This window comes from Plecotus auritus (genome assembly GCF_963455305.1).
Source record: "Plecotus auritus genome assembly, chromosome: 3".
Lineage (NCBI taxonomy): Eukaryota > Metazoa > Chordata > Mammalia > Chiroptera > Vespertilionidae > Plecotus > Plecotus auritus.
Window position 1 is genome coordinate 102,852,042 of NC_137772.1, and position 17,812 is coordinate 102,869,853.

Consider the following 17,812-nt stretch of genomic DNA (forward strand, 5'->3'; position numbering starts at 1 on the left):
TTTATTGATTATTCATTTAGTTTCTTAAAAGTATTTTTTTTCCTTGATTATTTTTGGTAAGGTGAAGGTTTTCTCCAATTTACTAAATTTTCAAATGTTATATAAAAAATTCGTAAGATTTGCCTGTGATTTTTGACTGTGGTGATCCTGTGCCTGTTTGCTTTTGATTCATTCATTATTGGGAAGTACTTTAAAATTTTTAAATGTTTTGAGATTTTCTTTTTTGTTGTTGAAATATAATATAGTTTAGAAAGATGTAAAAATTATAACTTTATACAAGTGAAAATAATAGTGTAACCAGCATCCAGATAAGGAACAACATTACCTATATTTAAGAAATCCCTTCTTAATCCTCTTTTAGTTATATATCCATCCAAAGGTTTCTACTATCCTGACTTAAGATCATAGATTAGGTTCCCTTGTTTTGAACACATGTAGCAATGTTTAATGCTGTACCATGTTTTATGCCTGGCTTCTTTTATATAACTTTCTTTGTAATGTTAATCTATATTACGTGAAGCAGTAGTTTATTTACTCTATAACTGTTATATTCCAATTTACCTATTATCCTGCTGTTGATAGGCATTTGTGTTTTTATTTTGACTATTATAAGTGATATTGCTATGAACATTTTTATGCCTGTCTTGTGGTGGACAATTGTATGTATTTCTGTTGAGTTAATACCAAGGAATGGTTCCTGGAGCTTACCTTTTTAATTTTTATTTTAAAACTTCTATTTAACATAAGTACTCTCCTTAGTCACTGCATGGTGTATTTTTATTTTTTTACTTTCAATGTCTTGTACTTATATTTTTATTGTTTTTTTGTAAGCTTTCTATATTTAAATTTTAAAATCTCTGTGCTAAGCAATGTTCTCCGTGCTATATATGTTAATGTAAACTTGAGCGCTGCAATCAAAATTTTTCCCCACATTGAGGATGACATTTTTGCTGTCTTTTGGCTTATATTGTTGCAGTTGAGAAGGAACCTCTTAGTTTAAATTAAATACTTTTCATGTCAAGGTAATATGTCTGCTTTAAGATTTTGTTTGTTTAATTATTACTAATACTTTGAATTCAGTTGTTTTGCTTCTTTAATTTGTGGATTGGTGTGTTATGATATTCTCAAATAGGGGCCTCAGACTCATTTCTTCATATACTTCCATGAATCATAAGTTAAACCTTTCTAACCTTTCTTTTTCTATTTTTATGTTTCCCTTTTCTGTATTTTTGGATAATTTCTTCTTCTCTTCCAGTTCACTAATTTTAATAGCTTTTTCTAATCTGCTAATAAACGTATCAATTGAGTTTTTAATTTCAGTTCTTTATTTTTCCATTTTTAGAAGTTCTTTTTTCATTCAAATATTTTAATTTACTTTTTATAATTTTTATTCAGAGTTGTCTTTTATGTCTTTAAAATTATAAAGATAGTATTTTTGTAATCTGTTTGATAATTACAATATCTGAAGTGTTTGTGGGTCTGTTCTTGATGTCTGATATTTCGGCTGGTTCTTGCTCATAGTGCCTTGTTTCCTTAGGTACTTAGTTATTTTTGACTTGATAATGTTCACTGTCCTAGAAACGTCATTAAGGCATAGAATGAACATGCTCTCCTCTAGGCAGGACTTGGAATTATTTTAAATACACTTGTATTAGTTTCAGAGAAGAAGGGAGAGGGAAAGAGAGACAGAAATATCAGTAATGAGAGAGAATCATTGATTGGCTGCCTCCTGCACGCCCCACACTGGGGATTGAGCCAGCAACCCAGGCATGTGCCCTGACCAGTAATTGAACCATAACCTCCTGGTTCATAGGTCAGTGCTTAACTACTGAGCGATGCTGGCCAGGCCTTAGAATTATTGATATTAGGTTCTGGGGGTATAACCAGTAAGGGGGTCACTGAGTTCATTTGTTGGGGTTCTTTGGACTACTTAGGTAATGTGAGCCGTAGTACATTTGTAGATCCATGGTCAACACTAATGAGCTCTTGCCCCCTTGTATTAGTTTTTTACTTAGTACCAAGGCAGCCTTCTCTGCTGTCCCCTGTGGGTAGTGATGGGGGCAAGGGCACATTTTGACTTGTGGTTTATTCTTTTTTTTTTTTTTTTTGCAGGTGTTATCTTTTGGGGGATGGTGTAGTATTCCACATTAATGTCAGGAGGTCTATTATTTGGCATTCTACCTCAACAGATTTAGATTTTCCTGCTCTCCTTGCCCCATAAGAACACCAAAACTGAACTCTAGATGATTTTTCAGGGTTGGCAAGTGTCCAGTGGGCATAAGTGGATATAGTGTAATGCTCCAGTGCTCCATTTACTTCCCTGGGTTTCTGTATTCTCTTAGATTTGAACAGAGAAATTTGTGGCACTTTAAAAATATACTTAATTTGCACATTTTTTGTCATTTTTAGTTTTTGTAGTTGGAAGGTTAGTGTAAATAATCAAGCTTGCCACTAATAAAAATGAAAAAAAAAAGGGGAAATGTTCAATAAAATGCTTTTCATTTATTAGGTAGGTGAATTACTATAAATTAGGAATGTTACTTTTCATGTTTATTATGAATTTTAATTTTTTGATTTGCAATTAATCACTTTCTTGTTTTTAGGGGTAAAAATATTTCCATCATGGCTCATTCAAAGACGAGGACCAATGATGGAAAAATTACTTATCCTCCTGGTGTCAAGGAAATCTCAGATAAAATATCTAAAGAGGAGATGGTGAGACGGTTAAAGGTGAGTAAAATTGGGTTTTGGTTTTTTCCCCCGACATCCCTTTAAGGGGTGTGGGGCTCGATTAGTGCTGTATCTTGTTAGGGTAACTTTAAAAAGCAAATCAAAGCAGGGAATGGGAGGGAAGGAATCTGAGAGAGTGGAGGTAATACAGAATTGTACGGTTTCTTAGCTATTGTTAATGGGAGAGCAATTAGAAAGGTGAGGCTTAGATTTTCTAGGGCCTACTATAGTTGAGTATAAAGAAAAAATCCACAATATTCATATTCATTTTTGTCTATTGAAAGTTGTCTCCTATGAGAAAGGAAGTTTTAAATTTTTGTACTGAATACTCAGGCTATATTTTACTTTTTCATAAGTTATTTAAGAGTAGGTTAAAGAGCTTTACTGTATCTTTTCTCTCTGCTTTGACATGCATGAATGAATCAGCATTGATGGTGAACTTTTATAAATGAGGCTGTCATTCTATGGCTAGAGTCTCTTCATATGTGTTTGAATAATATTTCTCCTTTTCCTTCATAGCAGTGATGGTCTCTTGATTGTTAAAATGGCTAAAGGAAGAGAGTGGCCAAGGAGAATGTTAAATTGATTTACCAGTTCATTTTTTAAAAATTTTGCGTATTTTTTTCTCCTGGTTGAATCAACTGAGTCATTTATTTTACTTGATCTATCATTATTTACTTATATTTTAAGAAAAAAAACTTGCCATAATTAATCAATGAAGGCCCAGGAACTTTAAAGCAAAGTACTGTTTTATAGCTATTGCTGCGTGATTTATTTTTATCAGAAGATAAACCACTACTCTAATTTCATGGCGAAGTCTTAGCGTTATAGCTTTACTAGAGGCCCGGTGCACGAAATTTGTGCACGGGTTGGGGGGTGTCCCTCAGCCCAGCCTGCACCCTCTCCAATCTGGGACCCCTCAAGGGGTGTCCGACTGCCGGGGGATCGGGCCTAAATGGGCAGTCGGACATCCCTCTCACAATCCAGGACTGCTGGCTCCCAACTGCTTGTCTGCCTGCCTTTCTGATTGCCCCTAACTGCTTCTGCCTGCCAGCCTGATCACCCCCTAACCACTCCCCTGCCAGCCTGATTGATGCCTAACTGCTCCCCTGCCAGCCTGTTTGCCCCCAACTGCCCTCCCCTGCAGGCCTGGTCACCCCTAACTGCCCTCCCCTGCCGGCCTGGTACCCCCCAACTGCTCTCCCCTGCAGGCCTGGGTCCCCTTCCAACTGCCCTTCCCTGCAGGCCCGGTCACCCCCAACTTCCCTCCTCTGCCGGCCTGGTCACCCCTAAGTGCCCGCCCCTGCAGGTTTGATTGCCCCCAACTGCCCTCCCTTGCTGGCCTGGTCCCTCCCAACTGCCCTCCCCTGCTGGCCTGATCACCCACAACTGCCCTCCCTTGCAGGCCTGGTCCCTCCCAACTGCCTTCCCCTGCTGGCCATCTTGTGGTGGTCATCTTGTGTCCACATGGGGGCAGGATCTTTGACCACATGGGGGCAGCCATCTTGTGTGTTGAAGTGATGGTCAATCTGCATATTACTCTTTTATTAGATAGGATAGAGGCCTGGTGCACGGGTGGGGCCAGCTGGTTTTCCCTGAAGGGTGTCCCGGATCAGGGTGGGGGTTCCCTTGGGGCATGGGGCGGCCTGGGCAATGGACCTGTGGTGGTTTGCAGGCCGGCCACGCCCCCTGGCTACCCAAGCAGAGGCCCTGGTATCTGGGATGTATTTATCTTCTACAATTGAAACTTTATAGCCTGGAGCAGAGCCAAGCCTTCTGTTCGCTCCGTGGTGGCAGCCATTTCTGTTGGGATTTATGTATCTTCTATAATTGAAACTTTGTAGCCTGGACCGGAGGCCTGGGCCGGCCAGGGTTTGTGGAAAGCTTGGCTTCCTCCATTGCTGGGGAAACCCAAGCCTCCCTCCTGCTCTCTTCGTGGCTGCAGCCATCTTGGTTGGGTTAATTTGCATACCTGCTCCTGATTGGCTTGTGGGCGTGGCTTGTGGGTGTAGCAGAGTGATGGTTAATTTGCATATTACTCTTTTATTAGATAGGATGCTTAAAGTATTAGGATGTCAAATATCACATGCTTGTTATTCAAACGCAAATATATCTTTGAGCCGATTCAATTTACCAATATGTGGATATTTTATCTAGTTAGGAACCAGTATATATATCTTACTAAAAATAGTCAAGCTACAAACCCTTTCTATATAGGGTGTTGTGTTTTTTTTCTTCTGTGTATCTACATCTCTTGACCTATAGATTTTTTAGGGAAACAAGTACATTCATTTCCTCATATTTGTTTATATTTTAACAGTGGTAGGTAAACAACCCTATTGTTTGCTAAGAAATTTATGTTAAACACAGAGACTACACTTACAAGCTAATTAGTGTATAGCGACTTTTAGAGATGTTATTTTCTAAGATATCTTTTTAATTCAGAGGACTCATATGAGTTATTGATGAGTTTATACCACCATTTAAGTTGTAGACAGTAGTGAGGAATTCCCCCTTATCTAGCCCTTGAGTAAACTTATTTGTTAGTCTTAGAATATTTTGTATGGTGCTTATATTTAGTATTTGTAGTACTAGAGGCCTGGTGAATGAAATTTGTGCAACGGGGAAAGGGGTGTCCTCACCCAACCCTGACCCCTTGTGGGGTGTCCAACTGCCGGTTTAGGCCCGATTCTGGGGATCGGGCCTAAACTGGCAGTCAGACATCCCTCTCACAATCCGGGACCACTGGCTCCTAACTGCTCACCTGCCTGCCTGCCTGATTGCCCCTAACTGCCCTCCTGCTGGCCTGGTCACCCCCAACTGCCACCCCTGCCGACCTAGTCGCCCCCAACTGCCCCCCCCCACCTCCGGCCTGGTTGCCCCTAACTGCCCTCCCCCACCGGTCTGGTCCCCCCTTACTTCCCCCCCCCCCCCCCGCTGGCCTGGTCACCCCTCACTGCCACCCTCTGCTGGCCTGGTTGCCCTTTACTGCCCCCCTCCCCCACTGCTGGCCTGGTCGCCCCCAACTGCCCCTCCTGTTTGGTCACTTAGTCGCCCCTCACTGCCCCCTCCCCCCCACCCCCCCGCCGGCCTGGTTGCCTCACGCAGCTTGTTGTTTGGTCATTTGGTCGCCCCTCACTAACCCCCCTGCTGGCCTGGTCGCCCCACACAGCCTGCTGCTCAGTCGTTTGGTCGCCCTTCACTAACACCCTGCTGGCCTAGTCACCCCACGCAGCCTGTTCAGTCGTCCATTCGGTTGCGATGGTTGCTTAGGCTTTTATTATTATAGATTCTTTCATTATTTTTGTAGACATTTATGCTCAACTGTATTTTGGTTAATATAATTTATCTTCTTTAATTTTCCTAATTTACACTTACCACTATTTTAGCTAACTTCTTAGAGAAATATAAGCAGGATTTGGTGTGGGATGATAATAATTTTTAACATGTCCAAGTACAGCTGTAAGTTTTACTAGTATAAATTATAACAATTTGTTAATATGTAAGATGTCACTGTAGAGAAAGAAATAGCTCTCTGCATATAGGTCTTTTTTTCTTTGTCTCTTTTCATAATACACTAGGTCATCAAAGCATATATCTTGAAAGTAATAAAATTAAAACGTTAGGAGAGTAATCTGGACATTATATCCCGAAACTGTAGTGCTCATCTGGAAGGATTAGTGTACTGTTGATTCTGGCATCTGACATAATAGACCTGAGGGTCTATTCTGTGAGGAACAGTTTCTCACGGCTGCTCTGAGAATTCAGTAAGACATTGGACATTTATTACTCAGAAGTCTAGCTCTACAGCAGAGTGGAAATCCTTGCAGTATGTCTCCAGGACCAATTCCTAGACATTGATACTTGGTGGCTAGCCTTGGTTGTTGATTAGTATTTGCAGCACCACCTAGTGGATGCCAGATGGTCAACTTTCAAGTTAGGCAATTTTGTTGTCTTAGTTGAAGTGGTAATAGTATAGACTGAGGATTCATCATAACTACTAGTACTGAAATTAGAGAAAGCTCTTCACAGAATTCAAACTGTACTGTTTCTTCCCATTCTTATGTTTATCCCACTTCTTTTATGTAAATGTTTTTGAAAAAGGAACCTTTCTAGTAGGTTCATTCTATACATGCTATTGAGTCCTACTAATGAACTATCCATTTCATATTATCTTTTACTGCGGCACAAGAAATACTTTGTTGGATGCTATGGTAGTCTCTCAGGATAGCTTTTCCACATTTAGGGATGCATCTTTGCCATCCTTTCTTGAATCTGTTTACATACTCTTTTTTTTAGCTGAATATATTAATCCATGTATCTGGAGTGGTTTGTGGCTCAGATGGAAAAGTAAATTGTCATTCTAGGTTTTTCTTTAGAGGTATACTTTTCTCTTAATAAAAGGATTAGATATATTAAAAGGATGTGTTTTTAAGAAGGGACATACTACTTTTATTCCAGTTGTATCAGTGAGATCAGAAGTACTATGTAAGGGTAGCTTTATATTTTTTAAATCTGGTTAGCTGGTATGCGTAAATTAAAAGTATTTTACTTAGTCTTTTAAAGAAAAGTTATTTACCCTATAGTTTTATAAGGATCTTGTTCTCTCAGGTAGACACTTCAGGGGAAAAATAAAAGTATATTTATTGGAAGTTTAACCTTTGCGATTAATATGGCTTTTATTTCAGATAACTTTATTTTTACATGAAGGATTTCATTATTTGATTATTGTGTTTTTGTATAGATGGTTGTGAAAACTTTCATGGATATGGACCAGGACTCTGAAGAAGAAAAGGAGCTTTATTTAAACCTGGCTTTACATCTGGCTTCAGACTTTTTTCTCAAGCATCCTGATAAAGATGTTCGCCTACTGGTAGCCTGCTGCCTGGCTGATATTTTCAGGATTTATGCTCCTGAAGCTCCATACACATCCCCTGATAAACTAAAGGCAAGTACTGCTTTAAAGAACTGCCAAGATTGACTGATACTTCTATTTATCTTTCTAACTAAAATGGGAGTTAAAGTGTTTAGGTAATTTCTTTGGCTTCTTAGACATTAAACATTAGCTAAGAAATCTTTTGTTAAACTTCTTCTGTTTTCTTTAGAATTTACTTCCTCCCCATAATGCTATTCCCGTTAAGTACTTGCTTTTAGAAAACAGTTTCTGGTGTTTATTCTATACTTTTTATGTCATTATTATCTTTATTTTCATATTACTTGGGGGACAATTGTTTTTCCTTTTGAAAACCCATGTTAAAGACCATGTTTGTTATTTAAAAGACAGTATCCATTATAAACCTGAATATATATAATCCATTTATATATATCCTAATTCATTTAATGGAAGGTGTGATGTGAATTGTGTTGAAGAAAATAATATGAACAAAATTTTAATGAAATAGAAAAAAGACCTAGTCATAGTAGTTGTATATAAAGCCTTATGCATGGTAAATCTTTAAAAGATGAGAAAAGTGGAATAGCGTGATTAATCTAGCTGTAGAAAAAGCATACAATAAGAAAAATGAATAAGGTAGGTTAGGGAGAAAATTAGAAAAAAACTGACAACAAAAGACACAGTAAAAGATAATTGTGACAAATTGATTAAAGAATGAGTCCATGGGAAGATTATTAATACCCCGTGTGAAAAAATGGCAGTCAATTTAGGTTTATTTTATTTAACAAATATTGATCTTAATTATATGTCAGGAACTGGGTTTCTCTGGTGAAAAACAAGACTTGATTCTTGAATTTATGCAGTTGCTTCTTGATAATAGGAGTGAGGAACCTGCTTATTTAATCATGTCTGCCAAATTTCAGTATGGAATGCCTAAACTTGATGGATATACTTGCTTTACATTTTAATTGGTAAAAGAATCTCAGGATGGCGGTGGTAGGAGCTAGTATTTGTTACTTAAAAGTGGAATTAAACGTTGAAAGAGTTGAGAATGATCAGAGACTTCAGTAACTAATGTGAGCTGATCTGTGGAGTCGTACACCCAGGTGTATATCTTGACTTCTAATTTGAAGGTCTCATTTGAAAGTACTTAATTGGTTAAGGAGTGACTGTATTTGATTGACTGTGGCTCTTCCTCACCTGGTGTCTTATTGGCATTCTCATGAAGAGGGAAGTGTAACTTAGTGCTGCTACATGATTTCTTCTACCTCTATTGTGGATTTCTCAGTTTGCATAATCAGTGACCTATCTCAAGGCTACAGGGTGATGAAAAGTTCTCCCAAAAGAATAGCAACATATCTGTTCTATTTATAACAGGACAATTTATGAGAAGAACATTGAAGAGTTGAGATTAGAGTCTTTGGATTACTTCATAGCTGAAAAATTAAGAGTATCTTATTTTTTCTGGTCTATTTTTGGGGTCTTAATTATAAATACTTATTTTATTGGGGTAGTACTTATAAAGTATTCATTTTGAGGGTGTTTTTAAGTATTTATGGAATAGTTTTCACACTATTTGCATCAAAGTTATAATTTTCATTGTCTATAGTAGTAATAGAAAATTGTGACACTTTGATTCTCACCTTTCCACTGTCAGTTTATTGTTGTCATAGGAAAACTCTTTACACCTGACTTCACATTTAGGTCAGTGATTGTTGGAGAGATTATAAATGACTGTTGCCTTTACATCTTAAGGTAGTCAACATGACAGTTTCCATAGTCAAACCAGAAGGGTTTATTCATGGAGGACATATTTTTCACAGTACTGTCATAGTAACCATTTTTGAAGGATGTACTTTTGATAGTGTTTTTCTTGAAAATATACTTAGTCATCTGCATATTACATTTCTTTCCTTTAAAAAATATGCTTGTTGCTGAAACCGGTTTGGCTCAGTGGATAGAGCGTCGGCCTGCGGACTGGAGGGTCCCGGGTTCGATTCCGGTCAAGGGCATGTACCTTGGTTGCGGGCACATCCCCAGTGGGGGGTGTGCAGGAGGCAGCTGATCGATGTTTCTCTCTCATCGATGTTTCTGGCTCTCTGTCCCTCTCCCTTCCTCTCTGTAAAAAACCAATAAAATATATTTAAAAAAAATGCTTGTTTATCGTTTTATTTCTGAGGGAAACATTTTTTTCTCTTTTGTTGTTGTTGTTGTTAATCCTCACCAGAGGATATTTTCTCCATTGCTTTTTAGAGAGAGTGGAGAGGAGCTAGCATGGGGTAGGGGCCCAGGGAGGGAGAGAAGGAGGAAGAGAGAGAAAGAGAGAGAGAGATCCACATGAGAGAGACACATGGACTCATTTCCTCCCACGCGTCCCTCCCCCCAGTCGGAGGTGGGGAGCAAACCCAAAAATAGAAAGCAAGGGATAGAGATAGATTGAAAACTGGTGGGGAGAGACAAATAATTATAACAATTAGATAGGAAGCTTAAAAGTTAACTTCTTAAGGGTCTTTTTAAAATTTCTAAGCTGCTGCGATCTATTGTCTTTTTACTTGGAGATTTTATTTTGGAATTTTAAGGCTTCTAAACTGTGTTCTTGCTATATAATTACCATACATAGGTGCTGTTCTAGCAAAGCTGATCAATTCCCAGTCATTGCTACCTCTTTTATTCTGATAAAGTTAGCATAAATTTTAGTTCACTCAATTTTTAGGTCTATTTTTTTTTAACTTGCTGTAAGATGAAATTTTTCTTTACTTTAAGATCATGGTAAATGATTTTCTATTTTCCTATGACGGGTAGTAAGTTAATTGGTATTTTCATATGATGATGCCCTTTAAAAAAATTTCAGCCAAATGCCATTTTTTCTTTGTTGTTTATGATTTGTTAGGATAGATACTAGTGCTGAATTAGCTTTAGCATTGGCTATTTTAATTTAGCATTCTATAATCTAAACAATACTTTGTGTTTTTTTTTTTTTAAGGATATATTTATGTTTATAACAAGGCAGTTGAAGGGGTTAGAGGATACAAAGAGCCCACAATTCAATAGGTATTTTTATTTACTTGAGGTAAGCAATATATTATAACTTGAAATGGCATTTTAAAAATTGTTTTTTTTGTGCTGGTATGTTTGCACTAATTAAAGTGTTTATCTTTCATCTTTTTTACCTCTTATTTTAGAACATTGCTTGGGTCAAGTCATATAACATATGCTTTGAGTTGGAAGATAGCAATGAAATTTTTACACAATTATACAGAACATTATTTTCAGTTATAAAGTAAGTTTATACAACTTTTTTAAATATGAAGGGTTTTTAACTTACAGACGAATCTGCGTAAACTGTGTTTGTTATAAATATTGGAAGGCTAAGAGATGTAACTTAAGAATTCATTAACATTTTTATAGATGATTTAAAAACCAATAACTTAATCAAGTTTGTGATGTAGAAAATAATACAAGGGTAGCATTAAGGCAATCTATACCCAATGTAAAAATATTTCTTGGATTATATTTTTATCTTTTTATTAACATGTATTACTCCTTAATTCATGTGAATAGTTGAATTATTTGTGTGTTCTTTAAAATTACTGTAATGAACTTCAGCAAAGCAATTTGATTTTCTGAAGTTAAATTTAAAGTTGCATTTGAGTTAATTTACTTTTGATTTTGAGACTTGTTAAAATTAGGGGAAAGTAATCCAGGAAATATAGTTTAAAAAAAGATTTTGGATACTATTATAAGATTTGGGAGCCAGGGAAACTTTAGATGAATATATAGAATTTGATATAATTAATATTTTAGTATCTTTTTTATAAAGTGTAATGCTTATTAGTACCATGTTATGATTAAGTAATGAATATTTTAGTTACACCCTAAATATCTATTTTGAATTTCAGCAATGGCCACAATCAGAAAGTTCATATGCACATGGTAGACCTCATGAGTTCCATTATTTGTGAAGGTGATACAGTATCTCAGGAGCTTTTGGATACAGTTTTGGTAAATCTGGTCCCTGCCCATAAGGTAAGTAGCAGTATATACTGAAACATATTTAAAGCCTGTTAATGTTAAGGCTTAGAATTTGTGCTTCTGTTGTAAATACAACTTATCCTCCTTTTACTTTAGTTTTGGAGAATCTGTTTCATTGATTGGTATTGATAAATATTAATTGTGTTTAATAAAAATGATACACTTATTAGTCACAAATGTAATGAAAGGAAATAATTGAGTTCATGTGATAAAATATTTGTAATAACTTCATAATATCTCATTTTGGATGAGACATGTTTCAAGAACTGAGTTTAATAGCTACTGAAATGCTATTATATAACTTTGTATTGGGAGATGCTGCAAGCAAATAGGCCCTAGTGTAGATTAAGAGGAGGGGTGATATTAAAAGGGAAGCCTCTACTAATTTGGGAGATAGAGGATATATTGCTGACAGTATTTCTTGCCTCAGTGATGTTAATCAAGGGGAATATGTGTGTTTTTCTTTGAAAATAACTCATTTTCCATAATTACTTGGCAGGGGAGATACCATGATCATGAAAATAACTTTCCAGTAAGCAGTTGGAAATATTCTATGATTCACAAGGAATCAAGTTTAAAGAGAGGGCCACAAGAATCACCAGTATAAAGAACTATGCAAACTTAAACCCTTTCTAGCAAGATGTAATCTAAGTTTATAGCTATATAGTATTCAGACAAATTAATGCTTCAATGAAAATGATCTCATAATGCAAAATTTCCAAATGCTTAAAATTAGTTCTTAAGTGCTGAAACCCAGACACTGCACATAGCAGTATTAGATCTTTTTTGTTGTTGCTTGCTTGTTTACTTTTTTAATGTAAAGAAATGAACTTTTTTAAAATTTCAATTTATTGGGGTGACATTGGTCAACATGAACATAGAGGTTTTAGGTGTGGGTTTCTATGTTATAAGATCTGTAAATACTGTGTACCTACCACTCAAAGTCAAATCTTCTATTATCATATAATAGGACCCCCTTCCCTCTGGCAATCACCATACTGCTGTTTGTGTTCGTGAGTTTCAGTTTTATATCCCACAAATGAGTGAACTTATATGGGTCTTAGCTTTTTCTGACTGACTGACTTCTCTTTACCATAATGTTCTGTAGGTCCATCCATGTTGCAAATGGCACTGTTCAGCCTTTCTTATGGCTGAGTAGTATTCCATTGGATATATGTACCACATTTTCTTTATCCAGTCTGCTGTCTCAGGATATTTTGGTTGTTTTCATGTCTTGGCCACTGTGAGTAATGTTGCAATGAAAATAGGGGCTCATATATCTTCCTGAACACATGATTTCAAGATTTTCGGGTATATACCCAGGAGAGGAGGGATTACTGAGTCCTCTGGTAGCTCTATTATTAATTTTCTAAGGAATTGCCGGACTGCTTTTCATAGTGGTTGTACCAATCTACATTCCTACCAGCAGTGAATGAGGGTTCCCATTTTTCTACAACCTCTCCAACACTTGGTGATTGCTTGTTTTGTTGATAATGGCCACTCTTAACAGGTGAGAGGTGGTATCTCATTGTAGTTTTGATTTGTATTTCCCTAATTGGCAGTCAGGTTGAATGTCTTCTCAGTTATCTATTGGCTGTTCCTTTGTCTTCTTGTTCCTATGTCTTATTTTCAGATCCTCTGCCTACTTTTTGACTGGGTTGTTTGGAGAGTTTTATGAGTTCTTTATATATTTGGAAATTAAACCTGTGTTGGAGCTACTGTTTGCAAATATCATCTCCCATCTGGTTGGCTGCCTTTTTATTTGCAGTCAGTTTCTTTTGAGGTGCAGAAGCTTTTTAGTTTGATATAGTGCCATTCATTTATTTTTGCCTTTACTTCCTTTGCCTTTGGGATAAAGTTCATAAAAGGTTCTCTACTACCAAGGTCCATTAATTTGGAACTTGTTTTCTTCTATGTTAGTTATTGCTTTGGGTCTTATATTTAGGTCTTTGATCCATTTTGAATTAATTTTTGTACATGGGGACAAACTGTAATCCAGTTTCATTCGTTTGCATGTGGCTTTTCAGTTTTCCCAGCACCATTTATTGAAGAGAACGTCTTTACACCACTGTGTGTTTCTGTCTCCTTTGTCAAAATATCTGTCCATATACATGTGGTTTTATAGCAGGGCTCTATTCTGTTGCATTGATCTTGTGTCTTTTTCTTTGCTGTTTTCATTATCATAGCTCTGTGGTATAATTTGAAATCAGCATGATACCTCCAGCTTTGTTTTTTTTCCCCCTCAGGATTGCTTTGACTATTTGAGGTCTTTTGTGGTTCCATACAAATCTAATGATTTCTTGTTCTGTTTCTTTAATGGGGATTTTGATGGGGATTGCATTAAATCTGTATAGTGGCTTGGGTAATATGGCCATTTTAACTGTGTTGATTCTTCTAATCCATTGAGCATGGGATATTTTTCCATTTTGTTGTATCCTTTTCAATCTCTTTTAATAATGCTTTGTGATTTCCAGTATATAGATCTTTCACAGTCTTTGTTAAGTTTATTCCTATGTATTTTATTCTTTAGGTTGCAAATGCAAAAATAATTTTTTTTCCATTTCTTTTTCTGAAGTTTTGTTTGTTTTGAAGGCAGTGGATTTTTGCACATTGATTTTTGTATCCTGCAACTTGACTGTATTTATTTATTGTTTCTCATAGTTTAATGATGGAGTCTTTAGGGTTTTCTATATACAAAATCATGTCTGCAAAAAGTGACAGTTTGACGTCTTCCTTCCCTATTTGGATGCCTTGTATTTCTTTCTCTTTCCTTATTGGTGTGGCTGGGACTTCCAGCACTGTGTTGAATGAGAGTGGGGAAGGTGGCCATCCTTGTCTTGTTCCTGATCTTACAGAAAAAGGTTTCAATTTTTTACAGTTGAGTATGATATTAGCTGAGGGTTTATGATAGATGGCCTTTATTATGTTGAGGTACTTTCCTTCTATTCCTATTTTGTTGAGTGTTTTCCTCATAAATGGATGTTGTATCTTATCAAGTGCTTTTTCTGGATCTATTGATAAGATCATAATTTTTATCCTGTCTTTTGTTAATGTGGTGTATTACATTGATTGATTTGCATATGTTGAACCATCCTTGTGCCCCTGGAATGAACCCCACTTGGCCGTGATGTATTTTTTTTGGATGTACTGTTGCTTTCCATATGGTAGTATTTTATTTAGGATTTTTGCATCTGTATTTATCAGAGATATTGGTCTGTAGTTTTCTTTTTTGTGTGTTATCTTTGCCACGTTTTGGTATCGTGGTTATATTGGCCTCATAGAAGGTGTTAGGAAGTATTGCCTCTTCAATTTTTTGGAAAAGTTTGAGAAGGATAGGTTTATGTCTTCCTTGATCCATTTGGTAGAATTCATTGGTGAAGCCACTGCCCCTGGACTTTGTTTTTTTTGTAAGATTTTTGATGGTTGTTTCAATGTCCTCACAGTTGATTGGTATATTTAAATTTTCCAAGTCTTCATGATTTAGTCTAGAAAGGTTATATATTTCTAGGAACTTACCCATTTCTTCTTGGTTCTTGAATTTGGTGGCATATAGTCTTTCCTAATATTCTTTGTTTTATTAATTTTTGTGTGTGATCCTTTTGTTCTTTACATTTTGTTCAATTCTGCTGTAATTTATATTTCCTTTCTTCTGCTGACTTTGGGCTGCTTTTGTTCTTCCTCTTCTAGTTTTTTAAGATGTGATGTGAGGTTGTTTACATGGGATTTCTCTCTCTCTCTCTCTCTCTCTCTCTCTCTCTCTCTCTCTCTCTTTTTTTCTTGAGATAGGGCTGTAATGAGATAAACTAACTCTTATTACTGCTTTCACAGCATTCCAGAAGTTTTGATCTGTTGTATTGTCATTCTCATTTGTCTCTATATATGTTTTGATCTCATCTTTTATTTCTTCTTTGACCTTGTCATTTTTTGGTAGCATATTCTTTAGTCTCCATGTATTTGTGGGTTTCTTTACTTCCTTTTTACATTTGATTTCTAATTTCAAGGCATAGTGGTTGGAGAATGAGCTTGGTATGATTTCAACCTTCTTGAATTTGTGGATGGTAGTTTTATGGCCCAATCAACATGTGGTCTATCCTTGAGAATATTCCATGTGCACTGGAGAAGAATGTATAATCTGATGTTCTGAGATAAAAGGTTCTGTAAATGTAAATTATGTCTATTTGGTCTCATGTTTCATTTAAGGATGATATTTCTTTATTGATTTTCTCTTTGGCTGATCTGTCTAGAGCTGTCAATGTAGTATTAAAGGACCCAACTATGATTGTCTTTTGATCTGTTTCTCCCTTTAGTTCTGTGAGTAGTTGTTTTATATATTTCGGTGCTCCCTGGTTGGGTGCATATATATTAGGAAATGTTATGTTTTCTTGATGTAGTGTCTGCTTTATCATTATAACTAGAGGCCCAATGCACAAAATTCGTGTAGGAGTAGGCCTTTGCTGCCACAGCTGCCTCGATCCCGTGGCTGCAACCCTGGCTTCATCCCAGAAGGACATCGGAATGATATCCAGTCTAATTAGCATATTATGATTTTATTATTATAGATGTGTCCATCTTTGTCTCATATTATCTTTTTTTCTTTAAATCTATCCTGTTACATATAAGTATGGCTGCACCTGCTTTTCTGTGGATGTTATTTCCTTGGGTAATTATTTCCTACCCTTTTACTTTTAATTTGTCTTTGCAGCTTAGATGGGTCTCTTGCAGGCAGCATATGGTTGGGTTTTGTTTTTTGATTCACTCTGCTACTCTGTGCCTTTTTATTGGTGAATTTAGACCATTTACATTTAGGGTTATTATTGATGTCTGAGGATTTACTATATCCATTTTATCTTCAGTTTTCTGGTATCTCTGTGACTCCATGGGTTCTTTTCTGTTGTTTTTCTGTCATTTTTGTTTGGTGGTATTTCATACTTCTCTGTGTTCTTTTTTTAAGCTATGTGTTCTGGTTTAGGGATTTTTGTGTGAGGTTGCTATTAGGTTTATTTAAAATAAACCAGTATATATACTATAGTTTTTCTAGTTTTTTTCTTTTGAGTGCATCTGCTCTTCATCCTCCTTTTCCAGTTCATGCTTTTAACCCTTCTTCGTTTATAAGTTTTTTGGTGATCTTACTCTTAGTGTTGTGACCTTATGTTCTTTGTTTCAAGTGTAATAACTCTCTTGAGTATTTCCTGCAGTGGAGGTTTTCTGGTGATAAAATCCCTCAACTTCTGTATGTCTGGGATCGTCTTTATTTCTCCACATTTAAAGGATAATATTACTGGATATATTATTCGTGGCTGGTAATTTCTTTCTCAGACGTTTAAATATTTGGTTCCACTTTCTTTTGGCTTTAGAGTTTCTGCTGAGAAGTCGGGTGAAATTCTGATGGGTTTTCCTGTTTAGGTCACTTCTTTCTTTTCTCTGGCAGCTTTGAGAATTTTTCTTTGTCATTAATTTTTGACAGCTTCAATACCTAGTGCCTTGGAGAGGGCCTCTTTGGATTGAGGTAACTAGGTATTCTGTATGCTTCTTGGATTCAAGGATCTAGTTCTTTCCATAGGTTTGGGAAGTTCTCATCCACTATTTGTTTGAATAAAGTCTCTGTTCCCTGTTCCCTCTTTTACTCCTCAGGAATACCTATAATTCTAATATTGTTTTTTTCTGGTGGAGTCAGATACTTCTCAGAGAGCTCTCTTATTTTTCTTTATGCTCAGTTCTCTCACTTCTTCCCTCTGTGTCATTTCTAGATTCCTATCTTTGATATCACTAATTCTTTCCTCCATCTGGTTGGCTCTGTTTTCTGTGCTCCATTAGTTCACTCTTAATCTCCATAATTGCATATTTCATTTCTCGGATTTCTGATTGGTTCTTTTTTAAAGTTTCAATCTGTTTGGTAAAGTACTCATTTTGTTCATTGATTTTTTTTCTGAGTGCATTTTCTCATATCTCATTGAGTATTTTCAGAACCACAATTTGAAATCTCTGTCATTTGTATCACATATTTCCTTGTGTCCACCAGCTTGCTTGCTAAGGATTTTCCATTTTCTTTCTGGTCATTTTTGTACCGTGGTTATTCATGGTATTTGCTGATATCACTTGCCTAGGTATTTATCTCTCTGTAAGTATGGCCAATAGGAGCTTTTCCTGAAGTTGGTC

At 36.3% G+C, this 17,812-nt stretch overlaps 1 protein-coding gene across 6 annotated transcripts in view; it reads left to right on the forward strand.

The window, feature by feature from the left end:
* The first annotated feature begins 2,607 nt into the window (after positions 1 to 2,607).
* Positions 2,608 to 17,812, forward strand: part of PDS5B (PDS5 cohesin associated factor B) — a 183,126-nt gene continuing 167,921 nt past the window's right edge. For all 6 annotated transcript variants that reach the window (XM_080659888.1, XM_080659889.1, XM_080659892.1 and 3 more), the window contains exons 1-5: positions 2,608 to 2,730; positions 7,475 to 7,678; positions 10,608 to 10,694; positions 10,807 to 10,904; positions 11,524 to 11,650. In XM_080659888.1, coding sequence (XP_080516014.1) covers positions 2,623 to 2,730; positions 7,475 to 7,678; positions 10,608 to 10,694; positions 10,807 to 10,904; positions 11,524 to 11,650 — 624 coding nt within the window. In that variant the 5' untranslated portion in view covers positions 2,608 to 2,622. The remainder of the gene's footprint in view (positions 2,731 to 7,474; positions 7,679 to 10,607; positions 10,695 to 10,806; positions 10,905 to 11,523; positions 11,651 to 17,812) is intronic.